The sequence below is a fragment of the Quercus lobata genome, chromosome 6, assembly GCF_001633185.2.
Source record: "Quercus lobata isolate SW786 chromosome 6, ValleyOak3.0 Primary Assembly, whole genome shotgun sequence".
Classification (NCBI taxonomy): Eukaryota; Viridiplantae; Streptophyta; class Magnoliopsida; order Fagales; family Fagaceae; genus Quercus; species Quercus lobata.
In genome coordinates this window covers 51,300,279-51,317,013 of record NC_044909.1, presented here as the reverse complement: position 1 = coordinate 51,317,013, position 16,735 = coordinate 51,300,279, and the positions used below count along the sequence as shown (strand labels likewise).

The following is a 16,735-nucleotide window of genomic DNA, read 5'->3' as shown; positions in this document are numbered from 1 at the left end:
ACATGGATCCTATTGTACTATTGAGCTAGTTGTTAACTTTTTTTTTTCTATACTTTTTGTGGGGCCTAAATGATTTATGGGCCAGGCCCATCTACCCGAGGAGAATCCAAAGGCCCAAGCTGAGGAGGGCTATGGCCCAAGCTCAACAAGATAGCCTATGGATACCGCCGAGGGCAGTTCAGTCCTCGGCAGACCCAAAGTCCCCCCAGAAAGAGGGGTAAAAACGGTATAGGACTGAAACTTGGAAGAAAGATCTAAAATATCTAAAATATCCAGGGAAAGTTGCCCTTACTGCCATTTAATACTCTTAACCTGACATAGCCGCATTCTTTGACTTTTACAACCACCCCCAACGACTTTGGGTATGGGCTGATGGGACAAATATCAGCCTTGGAAATGTTGACCCTATACGTGGACGAAGGACAGTGAACATAGGCGAGTATAAAAGGAAAAATCAGTAACCTAGAGAGGAGGCTGGGAAAAATGGCCAAAAACCAGAGCCTCCCAGCCCACCTCCAGGAGAAAGACTCCAGGGGTGAAGGAAACATAACTATATACGAACACCCCGAAAAACCCACCGCCTGGTGACTAAGGCCTAGCCTTTCAAACCCACGCTCTACAAATGATATTATTTGGGCCCTTTTTACGTGCGAACCTGACACTGTTACGGTCCGCCACAAATCGTGTCCTTACACTTTCAATAAAAAGTTTTCAGTTCATGCTTTTTAGCTAAAAAAACTATTTCCAAACAAACCCTTAATTAACAATAAATTTAACATAAAAATGTTTAAATTTCATTTTTTTTAACATTAATATTATGGACAAAACATAATTTTTTTATTCATATAGTAATTAATATATGACTAACTAAAAATTTGTAACAATGAGATTTTCATAAATTAATCCAATAAAAATTCATATATTAGTTAACTTCACTTACTTTCTATACAATAAAAGCTGGGTCAAGATGCTGTGATTGCCCCAATTGACAATCTTCTTTCTACAATAAATGGTTAATTCTCATTACTTAGGATATAAGTGGTGTTATAGGCATAATAGTTTCACAACAATTTTACAATAAACCTTAGGTTGCAAGCTTTCACTAGTTTTCGTTTAGACCAACCATTCATATCACTTTTTTTTTTTTTTTTTAAATTTACCATTAACAACTTGTCACATAAATTTCATTGTAAAATTGTTATAAAAATATTGTACCCTAACTTTATTTTTAGGGCAGTACACTTTAGGTCAAAAGTCTATTAGCTAGGTTTCAAGAAATTTAAAATTATATTTCAATTATTGTTCCTTTTGGGTATAACTCTATTAGCTAAGTTAAAAATAAAAAATAAATAAATTATAACAAAACTAAATTCTTATTTAAAATTTTTTCAAAATATTTAAAATAAAATGTAAAATTTATTTTAATTATTTTGATCACCTATTATAATTTTGTATTTTAAATTAAACATTACATACCATCTCTAAGCAAAAGTAAATGTTTACATTTCAATAATTTAATCTAGATGAAACTCCATTATAGCTTTAAGTGATAGAAGGATTTTTTTTATTTTGTTTTCAAAACAATATAAAAATAATTTTCAAAAAATTAAAATAGAAACTAGTTTTCAGATAATAATGTTTAAATTTCACAATATTTTAAAAAATAATTTTCTTTCATATAAATAATTTTTATAATATATATATATATTTTTTAATAAAAAGTTTTTAATTAATTGGTGTACATACGGTCATGCTCCAAATGCATCAATTCACAAAATCCATGAGTCCATGGCATACCTGATACCTTGGAGGCTTGGACGAAGAAAGTGGGATATGTATTCAAAAGTCTATGTGTTGTCCACCATTTGCAAGGGACTGGGGACATAGGAGTAGTTTTTAAGCCGAAAGCTTTCGCAAAGTTGAGAAACGATCGAGCATGGTCTTTTCTACTTATTTAGCTCGTTGCATCACTCAAAACCATAACCATTCCCACAGAAACCAAACTCGCTCCCGAGATTGAAATGTGCGTTAATGGGGAGAAGGCAAATCTGGAGCTGGAGAGTCACTCAAAACCATATACCAAATGAATGGCAAGAGCTTCCATGCGAGAACTTTTTCGGTTCCGGAACTCCATTCTCACCTCAAAAACCAATCTCTCTTCCCCATTCTACTCTTCTTGTGCTTCCTCTGATACCACCGGAACCTCACCCTCTCTTTTTCAGCGAAGTTTCGCACTTCTCGAAGCATGTCAGAGTATGAGGCAGCTGTTCCAAATCCAAGCCCATTTCATCACTTGCGGTCTCTTCCACAACCCCTTTTGGGCAGGCAAAGTTCTGCACTTTTCTTCGGATTTCGGCGGCGATATAGATTACACTCTCTTGGTTTTCCGATATATACATTCGCCTGACAGGTTATGCATCAATACTGTAATCAAGGCTTACTCTAAGAGTTGTGTTCCGTACCAGGCTGTAGTTTTCTATTTTGAGTGGATGAGAAATGGGTTTTTGCCCAATAGCTATACTTTTGTACCGCTTGTTGGTTCTTGTGCGAAGATGGGTTGTGTTAAATCTGGACTAGAGTGTCACGGGCAGGCTATTAAGAATGGAGTTGATTCTGTGGTTCCAGTGCAAAACTCGTTGATTCATATGTATGGTTGTTGTGGGGATATTGAGCTTGCTAATAAGGTGTTTGTCGAAATGTCAAAGCGGGATTTGATCTCGTGGAATTCGATTGTGGATGGGTATGCTAGAATTGGTAATTTGGGTGTTGCTCATCAACTGTTTGATTTGATGAATGAAAGGAATGTGGTTTCTTGGAATATTATGATTAATGGGTATTTAAAAGGTGGGAATCCTGGGTGTGGGTTGAAGTTGTTCAGGGAAATGGTTAAGACGGGGTTGAGAGGTAGTGATACCACTATGGTTGGCGTGCTCACTGCCTGTGGTCATTCAGCTAGACTGAAGGAAGGAAGATCAGCTCATGGTTTTCTCATTAAGATGTTCTTGAGACCAACTATAATTATTGATACAGCTTTAATAGATATGTATAGCAGGTGCAAAAGAGTGGATGTAGCCTGTGAAGTGTTTAAGAGGATGGCAAATAGGAATTTAGTTTGCTGGAATGCAATGATCTTGGGGCATTGCCTTCATGGGAATCCAGAAGATGGGCTTACCCTATTTGGTGAAATGTTGGGTAGAACAAGGTCAAAACCTGTAGAAACCAACCATGGGAAGCATTTGAGGCCAGATAAAGTGGAAGAAGGAATTATTCCAGATGAAATAACCTTCATTGGTGTTCTGTGTGCATGTGCCCGTGCTGGATTTTTAACAGAGGGCAGAGATTACTTCAGCCTAATGATAGATGTATATACTATAAAGCCCAATTTTGCACATTATTGGTGCATGGCTAATCTCTATGCCAAGTTGGGGCTTATCCAAAAGGCAGAGGAAATCGTAAGGAATATGCCAGAAGATGAGGACAAGTCATCAGAATCCCTGCAGTGGGCTAATTTGCTGGGTTCATGTCGTTTCCTAGGAGATGTGTCTTTGGGAGAACGAATTGCAAAATCTCTAATCGACATGGACCCTCAAAATCCCTCATACTATCAACTATTGCTGAATGTCTATGCTGTGGCAGGTCAATGGGAGGATGTTGCTAGGGTAAAAGAGATGATGAAGGATCAAAAGCTGGGAAGGATGCCAGGATGCAATCTTATAGATCTCAAAGAAATAGTCCACAATCTGAAAGTAGGAGATTATTGGCGAGAAAGAATGGAGGAGGCCAGCATGATGATGGAAAGGCTCAAAAGTTAAGCTTGTTGAGTACCACTCTGAAATGACCACCAGAACACAGCACAAATACTGGAATTTAACATCAAAAACAAGTGAAGACAACAGCAAATGGTTTGGTTTTGCCTTTTTGGAAAACATCATTACACTTTGGCGGCAGAGTTGGTTTCAAATAGAGCATATTAACAGAACAACTACAAGCATAGATCTTTCTATAATGGTAATGATAATGCTTGCCTTATGAGGTGGTTTGGTGACAGCAAATTGAGTGTAAATTTTACTGCCTCAGCCAAGAATGCATGTATTATTGACTTCGAATGTCAACCTGATGATATTTGGTTTTTCTAGGCTCGGTAGTTGTAAAGGCAATTTCCAATAGCCACTGCAACACACAAGTTGTGACAGTTTCTTTGACACAGTTTAGTAATTGATACCTTGCATCAATTATGCTCAATCTCTCTGCAGTTGCATTCTAGACTGCAGATCATGATTGTTCAGTTTTTGCCTCTTTTCAGAAACATTTGATAAATATTTGTTGACTTTTTTTTTTTTTTTTTTTTCACGTGAATCTGCAAGAAATTTCCTGATTGTTTCAAGCATCTCAAGTAATGACCTTGATTGTATTTAACTGTTGGGAGAAGTTGCATTTCTGGGATAGCACAAAGTAGTGCTACTTGCTATATCAAGCACAATGTTGAATGTTTAATTTTGACCCTTTCGGGAGTTGAGTTTATAGCAGTGGTATTATCACTCGCTGCATCTTCTCTCCCCCGCCCAATTTAGCAACCCAACTATTGGCTTACGCGTTGTTTGTCATTTGCCTCGGTGAATATTTCTCCAATTAACTTCTGCCTAAAACTTTCTATAGGTTAGATGCCCCCCAAGACTGAATCTTCTATTTAATTCAGCCATCACTTGGGGGATTTTATCACTGAAGAGAACAAGCAGATTGTTGGTCATCTTAAAGGTTAGTCTTCAACCGGTTTTCACATTTTTCTCTCCAACTGGATTTCCATTTAAGTTTCTATTGTTTTGAGTGATGGGTTCTACGTTTTCTTTGTGTTTCTCCTATTTTGTTTTTTAGATCATTCTGATTTACATGTTTGAGCACAAATTGAAAACTTTAGGGGATTGGAACTCTGATAATGTACCGATTGTAGTGGGAAAATCATGGTTCAAATTTTTTAAAGTTGGTGGTATTGGTGAACAGAGGCACTTAATAATCACTAAGCTCTCAAAGTGTGTGTGAAATTTCTTAAATGTCTTCTGGTTTCTTAGGGGCCCATTTAATGTCTTTGGTAAATAACTTAAACCTTTCAGCTTGGTGTTGCTCATCTTTTACAATCATTACTTAAATTGTTTGCATGTACTTATTGTTTACATTTTTAAACTACTTATGTTCTAGGACATGGAACGGCTACTCATTAAAAAGGGTCCCAACTATGGTTCACAAAGAAAGAAATTTGTGCTGATTTCAGGATACGGCACAAAGGTTTAAAATAAACTTGATAACTTTATTTTTTGAAATAAATTATGTATCAATGAGAATTTAGTAGAGATTGTTGGTAATAATAAGTTGTGCTGAATTTGATTGTTGCTATCTATCTCATATGTTGTAGCATGACCTTTCTCCCAAATGTGAGAACTTCTTGGTTTATATTGCACTTTTCTCCGATCTGTTTCATTTTTGTTCTTGTTTGTCTTCACATTCTTTCTTCATTGTTTTGTGTTTCATTGTAATAACTTGTTCTCATATTCTCATATCTCATATTCGCATTCTAAAATCCATGAGTACTTTGCTGTGCATTTTCTAGAGAATGGGAGGTACGACTTAGTTTGCTTGTTCACTTAAAATACTTTTTTTTTGGGGATACCTCAAAAGATAGGAACAAAGCAACAATTCATAGATGACAAACGCCTACATTAGTAACAAAACACATTTGCTGCTTGATTTGCCCATTGTCTAATATGGTCTACAATTCTCTGATCTACCACCATACAATAAAAAATTATGCCCTGTTTCTTCCATTGTGAAAGATCTTCAGCCACTACTGAAATGTTCCATGGAAGAATGTCCCTCCCTGCCATTACTGCACTAGTGTACCAAAAGTCTGTTAGGATAACTATCTTGCTAAAGCCTTTGGAAATTGCTTGGTACAAGGCTTCTCTGGCTGCTAGTAGGTTTGCAGATCTTGAGTTGTGAACTTGGCTGGTATGGCATCCTCTAAAAAGTTCATTTCCCTCCCTGTTGCTAGGTAAGCTATTCCCCACCTCTTTGTATTTTCAGAGCCTTGTACCCTGCCACTATAACTAAAATTTGCCAATCTTTTTGGATCTATGGTTCAGAAAATAGGTCAGGTGGAACATCCATTGTAGATGTAACTTTTTATCAGTACCAGTTTTGGAATACTCAATGTTATTTAATTGGGTATCAATTAAGATGGTCTTTACAGCGTCTGTCATGTCAGTAAATGTACCATTTAGGAATGCATATCTTTTTTCCAAGTCAGAGAAAAATGTTTGGCTTGTCAATTAATTGAAATAAGAACTTAAAGCCTGAGTTTTGATTCTTTAGGCTTATTATGTTATTGTTAGTATTTATTATTTATTAAGGAATGGATTTGCAAATGCCAGGGGACTGGAACTTCACGGAGCTCTTACAGCAGGAGTCTAATATGAATAATGAATTCATGATAGAATCCCCACAAGATGAAGTATATACCCAACAGTCTCCACCTAAAGTTCAAATGAATCCATTGTTAAGAAGACACAACGGGGTGGTAATTTCACAGTAGAAGAAGACTGCCTCATTGTATTGGCACGGCTCAATATGTCCATGAATGTGGTGCAAGGGAATGAGCAAAAGCACAAAACATATTGGAATAGAGTTTGGGACTACTTCCATAAAGAGAAGAGTCAGAAGACATCTAAATTTGACCATACTGCAAACTCTGTAATGAATAGTCAATCATTGATTCAACTTTGCATCAATAAGTTTGTTGGGTGCTTAGCTTCGATTGAGTATAGTAATCGAAGTGGTGTGAATGAGCAAGAGAAGGTAAAAATTGTTTTCAAGTAGTGTCAATGCATTAATGTACTAATACTATCTATTCACTAATCCAACTCCTGTTTGTCAATTTTTCAGATTACTAAAGCAAAGGAACTGTATTAAAAGGTTCACAAAACCTCATTCCAATTGGATCATTGTTGGAATATCTTGAGGCATCAACCAAAATGGTTGGAATTTCATTCAAAGCCTCAAATGAACAGAAGATCATCTGCAACATCTTGTCCTTATACTCTGAAGTTGATATATCTAAGGGAAGATGAGGCCTCCCATGCTTCCTTTGTAGACTAGGAGAGACCACCAAGTCAGAAGGCAGAAAGAGAATGATTAAAGAACTAAAAAAGTAATGATGGTATGATTTCAAATCTTGAAGGGATATTGAATGACATGAGAAATGAAAAAGAAAAATTCTAATGAGAAAAATGTTTTTCTTGAGAGGGCATATTCTCAAACTTAAGAACTCGTTGAGCTAAAGAAGCATATCAAGAACTCATGGAGATCAAGCAAATGGAGGTTGGAGATCTGGTTCGTGTCAAGGGAGAGAAGCTTCAATTAAAATGAACTAATCAAGACTTGGAAATCATTATGATGGACACTACAAAATTGGATCTAGTGCAGTAACAATGCATTAGCCAACTCCGCCAAGAAATCATTGAATGTCAGGAGGAGTAATTAGTGAATATTATTACAATGTATTTCTTAAGCAATCTAGTCATGCAACTTATTGCACAATGTATGGATTTTGTTGTTAAGATGTTTCTAACTTGTTACACTTTTGATGTTTATAAATTAATCGGGGTTTTTTGACATTGTTTGTTATGTCCATTCTTGTTTTGTATTGTTTGTATATATTCATTGATATTGTAAAGGAAAGGTGATACAAGACTTATTGAAATTATAAAATTATGATAATTAGTTTTTTTTTTTCTTGTAAAATCATTGGGGTGTTAGAAAACTTGAGCTTTTATTAAAATAAAATTTGACTGTTACAAAAATAAATAAAGAAATGTTGAAAAAATAATATGGATGGAGTTTTGAAACTAATGTAGTTGTCTTTGAATAGTAGATTAGCTGAAGTAGGAAAAGTGAGGTTTTTAAAACAAATTTGACTAAAAATGTATTGAGCTTGATGCTAATACTCTTAGCTAAACAATTTGGAGAGTTGTGTCACCAGAATTGTTTATTCTCTAAGGCAATTCAGGCCAAGTATTGCAAAAGAAGTAACATTTTTAGTGTTAATGACCTTCTGACCCAATGGTAGGAGAAGTATTCTGTCTTGTTCATCCTTAACTAAGGCCAAGTGTTGTGTGGGGGATGGAAGATCTATATCCCAATTGACCACCGTATCTGGTTTAAGATGAGGGAGGGTTTGGACATAGTTATTAGTACTTCGGTTCAGTTTGTGGTTGATTTGATTGATCATGACAGATGCTCTTGGAAGTACCCAAATATCACTGTCATTATCCATTTTTAGTGCTAATAAATTAGTTTGCTTACTTTTTTAGTATAGAAATAATAGAGCTATCATTTGAAAATGAAAGTTATGTACTCTGTAAGTCTGTATTGCTTTTACCAGTAGATTAGCCTTTAAGTGCTATGTCTTAATACTTTCAAAAAAAAGTGTTGTCAAAATAGAATAACGGGGAGTTGTATTAGGACCACCAAATATTATACAATTTTATACCATAACTTGCCATGTGACGAGTTGTGACTGATGAAAGAGTATATGTGGGTCATTACAACTCACCACGTGGCAAGTTGTGGCATAAGATTGTGTCATTTTTTGTGATCCCAATATTTATCAATAACGAGTGGTTACTATTTGGGAATATTACGTAGGTGACTATTTTAAGTTGCATCATGGAAAATTAACAGTCTAATTACAAATTTGAAGTTTGAGATTTATTTATCTTGAAGGCAACTAGAGTGTTCCAAAGGAACATGTAATTATGGGTTCAATACAAACTCAAACGACTCAATTGTTTCAATTACATCTGAGATATAAGAAATCGATCTGCACAAGCAAACTCACTGTCCTATGTGTAGAAAGTTGTGTTGTCAATTTTATGTACAGACGCAATTACACAAACTTTCCTTCTGAATGGAGTCAACCTTCTTCCAATATAAATAGGGAAAGCGACTTAAGCTAAAACAAGTAACAATCCACCAATTTCTTCAAGCAATTATCCCACCACACGGTTCACGTTAACTTTTCTATTTTCAACTAGGAAAAAAAAAACAAGTCACTCAAAGCACACATTGTTTTAAGATTGTGACCTACTCTCCCTAACTCATGTTCTTCTTTACTTCACCGATTGGCCACACTTCTGTTCTAGTTTTATTAACGTTTTGTTAAAATATATTTCATTGAAATTGCATGCTACTTCAGTGCAGTGAGTTTACAATCGTAAATTCATTGTGCTTTTTTTATCAATAACGTTTGTTATTATCTATCAAAAAAAATAGTTTGGAAGCAATTTTGCCATTTTATTTCCGTATATTTTCGATACTAAATTTTTTTGCTTTTTGTAACGGTAACATTGTCCTCATGAGCTACTGGATGAATTGATCCAAGCCATGCTAAGAAGCAAAGACGTTACTCTTGTCCCTCTTTGTGCATATGTAGGAGCAAGCATGAGCTCGGGCCACCCGTTAGTAGCCAAAGGATTATTCAAATCTGACACATCAAGAACTTAGGGTGAGTTTGGTTTAGCTTTTTGTAAAAGCGCATAATGAAAAAGTGGAGTTTTGTTAAAAGTGCATAATGAAAAAGTGGAGTTTCAAAAAGCTGAGTGTTTGGTAAAAGCTGTTAAAAAATACATAATGAAAAAGCTGAGTGTTTGGTAAAAACTGTTAAAAAGTACATAATGAAAAAGTTGAGGGATAAATTACCAAAAAGGACAATGTATATATAAGGGAATTTATTTCATACTTTTTTTTTTTTTTTTGGATGTGAGTTTATTTCATCTATTTCATATACTTACTAAAAGATGATAATAATAATAATAATAATAATAATAATATATTATTAGTATTATTTTAACAGACTCAATAGCAAAGGTTGATGTCTTTCTGATTTTCTATTTTCCCTAGTGCAATTAAGGGGTTCCTAAATTGTGAATACTGTATGTTTTCAGCCAATAAAAAAAATTAAAAAAAAAAAAAACTATAAATCAGACAAAAAATGAGCCAAGCTAATTAGATGTAGCACAAAAGGAAAATGAAAATCCATAAAGAATGTCACCCCAGTCTAATGTACTATAAGGAAAAAACTTCATAAACAAACAAGGCCAAGAACTGTTCTGGTCAATCTCAAATGTCATTTCCTCATGCAGGTAAGAATTAAAAGCAGCACATTTCATTTAGGGCCAATAATACCAACGGAATAGTAGATGATCATGGGTCCAACCCTGGATCCAAACAAGAAATCAAGTTGCTATTAAGAAAATGGAAATGCTCTCTATGTTAGAATGAGAAAATTAAACATGTAAGTGAAGATTAAAAAACTTAAATATTACATATTATTAAAAACATGTACAGATTATCAATGTAAAATTTGAAGCCACCCTCCGGTCACTTCTCAGCCTGTTTGTGCACAAGAATATCGTTCACAAGGATAAAGCTTTGAGACTGCACATGAATCAGATATTCCAGGCTACTAGGTCCACCAAAACTTTCTCAGAAGATGTAGCTACCTGTTTCCTGCAAAACCAGCAATGTTAGAGATTGATTGATTCCAAAAGATTTATTTATGTTTTTATTTTTTAAACATGATACTCATATATGAAGTCAGTGAAGAAGCAAAATAGACTCTGAAAATAGCTGCACCTTGCAAGAAATTAGAAATGGTCCCTATATCAGTGACTAATTTTCTCGGCTCCCAATCCCAACTCAAAACAAAGCCGGTCACTTTTCCTTAACATTCAAATACTGAAAACCTATCATTAAGCCATAAATTGGGCATGTAATTGCCACATCAATCATGATATGAATCCAACTAAATCCAGCTAAAAAGGATAGCTTGTTTAAATTTCCTTTCTCCCAAACAATTAATTTAAACAAACTTCAGTACTGTTCTTATTCAACCGAACAGCTTATCGGCTTATCAGTCAAACTTATCATGCCTTACACAAAGTTTATGTAAAGCCACCAATTCCTAAATTTATGATAAGCCATCAATCATTAGAGCTATGGTTGCTAATCAAATTAGCATATTGACTAGTCAGCTTAATCTAATTCAGTGAACATGTTCACCATTATCTCGCAAAAACCACCGAATTTGACCAAGTCAATATCAAACAAATCCAAATTACTCAAATTCTAGTATCACATAGTCGGCTATTTCAGACTCACAAACTATACTCATTAAACACTTCATTATATATTAAAATAGCACACTCGGTAAAAAAAAAAAAAAAAAATTCAGATCAGTGTTAAACACTTCATTATATATTTTTACTAACTAAACACTTCATTATATATTCCAATCAGCAAAAACAAATAACACAACAAGTAAAGGAACAATACCCATTCATAGCAAGATCCGAAATTTTTTTTCCCACACTCGGTAAAAAAAAAAAAAAAATTCAGATCAGTGTTGGTACCTGGTGGTTTTTGGTAGCAGATCAGTGTTTTTGGTACCTGAGAAATCAAAACCCAGATCCATGAGAAATCAACCAAAGAACAGAGAAATCAAAACCAACTCAGACCCATGAGAATCAACCCAGGTTCGGTCCAAATCAAAACAACCCATACCCATGAGAAATCAACCCAAAGAACACACAGAAAAATCATTACCCATAAAACAAACCACAATCCAAAACTACAGAAAGACAGAAAGACTTACGGAGAGGAAGAACAAGAAAGAAAGAAGAAGAAGAGGAAGACGAAGCGGAAGAAGAAAAGGAAGACAAAGAAAAAAGACAGAGAGTAGAGAGACTTACAGAGAGGGCAGAGCAAGGCAGAGAGAAGAGATGGAGGCGTCGTGCAAACTGCGAAGGGAGAGCAGAGATGAGAGATGAGGGGCGTGAGAGAAAGTGATGGGTATTTCGGTATTTTTCGGGTTTGCAACGGTAATATGCGCGTTTTCATCTATGGACCCCTGGGGTCCATAATCCCTTCCGCGCTTGTCCTCAATTTTTTCTCAATGCTCAAAACGCAACTTTTATAAAAAAGTTATGTTTTGAACTTACCAAACGCATTTTTTGGTTGAGCTTTTTTCAAAACGCCCTTTTTGGGCTAAAAAAGTGGAAACAAACGGGGTCTTAGTACTTACGAAGTAAAGTGGACCTCAAAAATAATTATTTTAACATGGCACTCCATAACTTGAAAAAGTCATAAAAATTAACTTTGTATTAACTTACTTTTGTTAGTACATCAGTTACTCAAAATAATTAAGTACTTTTTGAACAAAAGCCCCCACAACAGTTACTTTTAGTTACATTAGATGAAAACAAGTGGTGTTAATGCAAGATCCATTTCTATTTTTTGGCTTAAAAGAATTAAGTACTTTTTGAACAAAAAGCCCCCGGCTTAAAAGAATTAACTACTTTTTGAACAAAAATCCCCCACGACACACATTAGATGAAAACAAGAACAAGAAAACTCATGATGGTGTTAATGCAAGATCCATTTCATAATTAACAGAAAGGTTCTTTAATAAGTGCTCTTAGGAAATTTGTTAATAAATTATTTGGAAAAATTTTGATATCCCTTTTATGGTAAGTATAAAAAAACTATTCAAAAAAATCAGTTATTTTTTCTTTTTTCATTAAAAAATCTCTAAAAATATTTCCTAAACCAAACAGTAAACTTTTCTTATTAACATAATAGAAACCTCTGAACCAATCAAACCATATAGAAATTTTCCCATTATTTGGTGTATTTTATGATCCCATTTAAATTCCAATATGTGACTATTAAATGTTACAAGCTAATAAATATTGTCCCTTGAAAAATATAACACTATATATTTGTATACAGCTCCATTGATAAATAAAATCATGAGAGGTTCAAGTCAATTTTAAAAACTTAAGTTTAACATCTAAAGCGAGGAAAGGTGCAGGAGCACTCGACCCCTGAGAAATGAACAAATTCTTTTATCTTATTTTTGTTAAAACCAGAGGAAGAAGTTTCAAATAGGGGCCAAAATGCATGAGTGTAGTAGACGTTTGAAAGACTATATAGAATTCCAATCTTTCATCCCTTCATCCCAATTTCGAAATAGGCTGTGTCGATACTACAATTATTGCTTTCGGGTTTTTTCCCCAGCCAGTCGCCCCTGTGTGGGAGGGGTCAAGCTTGGAGACTTTTTATTTGCAGGGAATAAAATTATAATGCACCTTGCATTCTGGTTTTACATATCGAATTGGGGAGTTTCGATTTTCTAAGGATTCCTTATTACTCGCATAGCAGGGACTAAAGAAACCTGCATTCTGGTTTTACATATCGAATTGGGGAGTTTCGATTTTCTAAGGATTCCTTATTACTCGTATAGCAGGGACTAAAGAAACCACAGATGCACAGAAATTGCCTGCCGAATGGAGGGCTGTTGGCCTAATTAATTACACAATTCTTTATTAACAATAATAATATGGCTATAAAAAATTCTCCTGTATTTTTTTGGTCCTCTCTACGCCTTCAACAATGAGATTTCAAAAGACAATTCCTTCTTCCATTGCTTCTGGATGAATGATTGATAGGAACGGATTGCCTAGGCTTCCCTGCATCCAATTGACTCGTACCCAGCCCAGCCCTATCTAGAATCTCATTCAATAGATCCCACCCATTTCTAGGGTAGATAGAGGAGTTTGTCCCCCCACTTCCTTTGCTCCCCTGGCACCAAAGATCAAGAATTCAAGATAAAAAGAAAGATTTGTTGATGGGTTGTTAGCTCCCCTATCACTTAAAGGTAGATAGCAGGAAAGGTGAGCAGCTATAGCTTCATTGTTCATCTTCCCCTCGCTACCAGATGAGTGAACTCTACTCGTCTATGCTTGATAAGATTGGATTCAATCAATGGACTCCTCTTGCCTCCTGAATCCACTGGACGAGTGGAAGACATTGAGAAGGGCTTCACATCCCTTGCAGGGCTTTGGGCTTTGAAACTTGGTTGCGCTCCTCCGATTGACAGATTCCTAAAAAAAGAGAACGCCTTGAGGCGGAGGATTGTATTTGGAAATGGAAGCTTTGTCCCCCTCACACTATATTTTGAATTAGGGGGCTTGCCTCTCTTTCTCCCTCTACTGCCTGTATCTATCTCCTATTAAGTGTGCTTGTGCTCCCTGCCACGCTACTCTAATTGTGTGACTAACAACAATAGTACTAGTTCATGCATCAATGGTTCAAGTGCAATGCCCAGAAACGGGATCTATGACGACATAAATTTCCCAACAAATCTATGGGAAGTATATTAAAAGTAATAATAAAGTAAGCAGCCTTAGTTTCATAACCTAAAGCACCGGTCTTCTTATCAAGAGCAGAAGCAACACTATGGGAGTCTCTTGTTCTCCCCTATGATTCACTTGGGTAATGTATACTTTTTTTTCTCTCTGGTATTCAAAGCTATTTATTTTGGAGGCATTAGGCATATATGATACCTGGGCCGCAGGATCCTTGTTCACAAGTCATAACATCAGTTATTGATAATTTCTTAATATTCCCAGAGTACCAAAACCTTAATCACGTCCAGCCATTATCTTCTTCCTATGTCAGTCCTAGTTTCCCTACACGCCTATGAAATACCTACAATGCCCGGCATCTAAGTTCTTTGAGGACCTCATGGAAGAGATTCATGTAGACCACAGACACATACATCCCTTCCCAAAACCAGAAAATCACAACAAATCGATATAAAGCATTGAAATGATAGTGGAATTGATAGCAGGACAACTGCTACCAATGCCCCCATCAAAATCTGAATATTATTTACACTTCAAAGCGCTCACAATTTCAAACGAGAGAGTACTTAAAACAGACAAAAAGAGAGAGTCAGAGAATAACTATTACTAATGTAATATAAACCCACATAATACACCATAAAAACACATTTTTGTTTGAGTTCAACTCCACATAATTAACCAGTACATCATTCAAATGCCCACTGATTCTCCCTACGAACCTCTTCCTCTTCCTCAGGGGTGAAGTCATTCTTGATGTTAAAGGTCTTGCGGATCTCCTCTGGTGTCTTACCCTTGATCATGTCCGCTACGGTCTGGCATGTCAAATCCAAAAGGCTCTTGATGTTCAAATAGTTTGCAGCCTGAAAGAATTCAACAATATTGAACAAACTCAATTTACCAAATGAGTACAAGACAACTGAACAAGTATTCCATCTCAAAGAGAAGGCAACTTCAAAGATAAAAGACAAACATAATCAAATTACCATAAAGAAGATCAACAAAAAGAATGTCACTAGTCTTAGAAAAGTACTAGAACAGTCAATGTTAAACAACGAATAACACATGTCAGTTCTACCCAAATTCAATATCAACTCTGATTCATACTCGCCCAACCTTAATCATCGCATTAAAAAGACCAATCTTTGACAACAAATTAAAGAAAGAATACGATTCAATAAACAGTGTACAAACCAATTTTCACAAGCCCCAAGAAAATAATACACAAACATAACCACAATCAGGCACTCCAAATTTCGAAACCCTAACATTCAGAGCACTCTAAAAACTTACGATTCAAGAAGCAAAAATTGATAAAAATCCCTAAAATTTACGAAACCCTAGACTAGTATCGTATATTCAGAATAGCGAAACCCTAACATCTATTCAGATCTAAATCTGAAAGCTAGAAGGGTAAAAAGGGGAGATATACCAGAATGAGATCGAAGAGGGTGGCCTGGTCAACCCTGACGAACTCGGTGTCCCAAGCCTTGAGATCTTCGTCGGAGGTGCGCTCGTCGGCACAGGTGGACTCGACGTGCTTCTTACAGTACTCGATGACCTTGGCCAAGATCTTGCTCGTCACGTTCGGGAGGGGGATTCCGTTGTCGGCGCAATCGTCCTCAATCATGTGCTTGATCGTCTGAGACTCAAGCGCCACCGCCTCCTCCACTTCGAAAGCCTCACCGTCAGAGCTCTTCAGGGTGATCTTCTTCGACGACGACATGGTTCCGATCTATGAAACGACGAAGTTTTGTTCGCCTAACCTGCAAAGAATAACGAAAGGGAATAGGAAAACCCTAAAAAGCCAAGCGAAGTGTTGGCCCTGGAGTCTCCTTTTTTATGCGCAGAAAAAAAAGGTGAGAGAGATTGTTGGTGAGACAGCTATTTATAGGCGCTTGAACTCTCTTGTTTTTGTTTTTTTTTTTTTTTTTGAGAAACCAGACCTTACGGCCCAAATAGATACAAAAAAAAACTTACAAAATGTCCCTCAAAACAAGAGGGGTTAAATCTTCAGGAATGGACTCAAACCAAACCTGAAGCCCACTGCTAGACTTAGAACTTCTAGCAAGAAAATGGGCAACCGAGTTGCCTAAACGCCTAACATGATTAAACTTACAATGCTGAAACTCAACAAGACAATCTTGAATAACTAGACCAAACTCAGGATGAAAAACCTCTCTACAATGCAAAGCCCGAATGATGAGCTCGGCATCCCCTTCAACCACAGCCATGGAAATACACAGCTCCTTCGCAAACATAAACCCACGTGTGGTATGATTCATTTTCATTTTATCTATCCGTGATTTAAAATTTTACGCTTTACCCATTTGAACTTCAATCCATTACCCATCCATTACCCACCTCACCCTTAGACGTTAGAAAAACACATTTTTATTCAAAATTAGAACATAACACGGATCAAAAACACGAACCATTGAATATTTTCCTCATGAGCCCTAGAAACACAAAAATCCCCATAG

General features: G+C 36.0%; 2 protein-coding genes across 3 annotated transcripts; one reads left to right on the top strand and one right to left on the bottom strand.

The window, feature by feature from the left end:
• The first annotated feature begins 1,763 nt into the window (after positions 1-1,763).
• On the top strand, positions 1,764-7,609 carry LOC115995083 (pentatricopeptide repeat-containing protein At3g51320). Of its 2 annotated transcripts, none has more exons than XM_031119508.1 (4): positions 1,764-4,008; positions 4,657-4,755; positions 6,423-6,846; positions 6,934-7,609. In XM_031119508.1, the coding sequence occupies exon 1, from the start codon at positions 2,088-2,090 to the stop codon at positions 3,810-3,812; it is 1,725 nt and encodes a 574-aa protein (XP_030975368.1). In that variant the 5' UTR covers positions 1,764-2,087; the 3' UTR covers positions 3,813-4,008; positions 4,657-4,755; positions 6,423-6,846; positions 6,934-7,609. The 2 variants fall into 2 exon arrangements, with proteins under 2 accessions (XP_030975368.1, XP_030975369.1); XM_031119509.1 differs by having other exon boundaries at positions 4,657-6,043.
• A 7,081-nt stretch (positions 7,610-14,690) lies between these two features.
• Positions 14,691-16,150, bottom strand: LOC115950295 (SKP1-like protein 1B). The gene is made up of 2 exons (XM_031067516.1): positions 15,685-16,150; positions 14,691-15,115 (listed from the first exon to the last, which is right to left on the bottom strand). Exons 1-2 carry the CDS (start codon positions 15,976-15,978, stop codon positions 14,942-14,944), a joined length of 468 nt encoding a protein of 155 aa, XP_030923376.1. The 5' UTR covers positions 15,979-16,150; the 3' UTR covers positions 14,691-14,941.
• Between the last annotated feature and the right edge of the window lie 585 nt (positions 16,151-16,735).

Bases quoted from the DNA above. Each gene is read 5' to 3' on its own strand.
- LOC115995083 (XM_031119508.1), top strand. From the start codon at position 2,088: ATGGCAAGAGCTTCCATGCGAGAACTTTTTCGGTTCCGGAACTCCATT.
- LOC115950295 (XM_031067516.1), bottom strand. From the start codon at position 15,978: ATGTCGTCGTCGAAGAAGATCACCCTGAAGAGCTCTGACGGTGAGGCT. The intron at 15,116-15,684 runs GTATATCTCCCC...GAATTCTTTCAG, and splicing joins CCCTCTTCGATCTCATTCTG to GCTGCAAACTATTTGAACAT.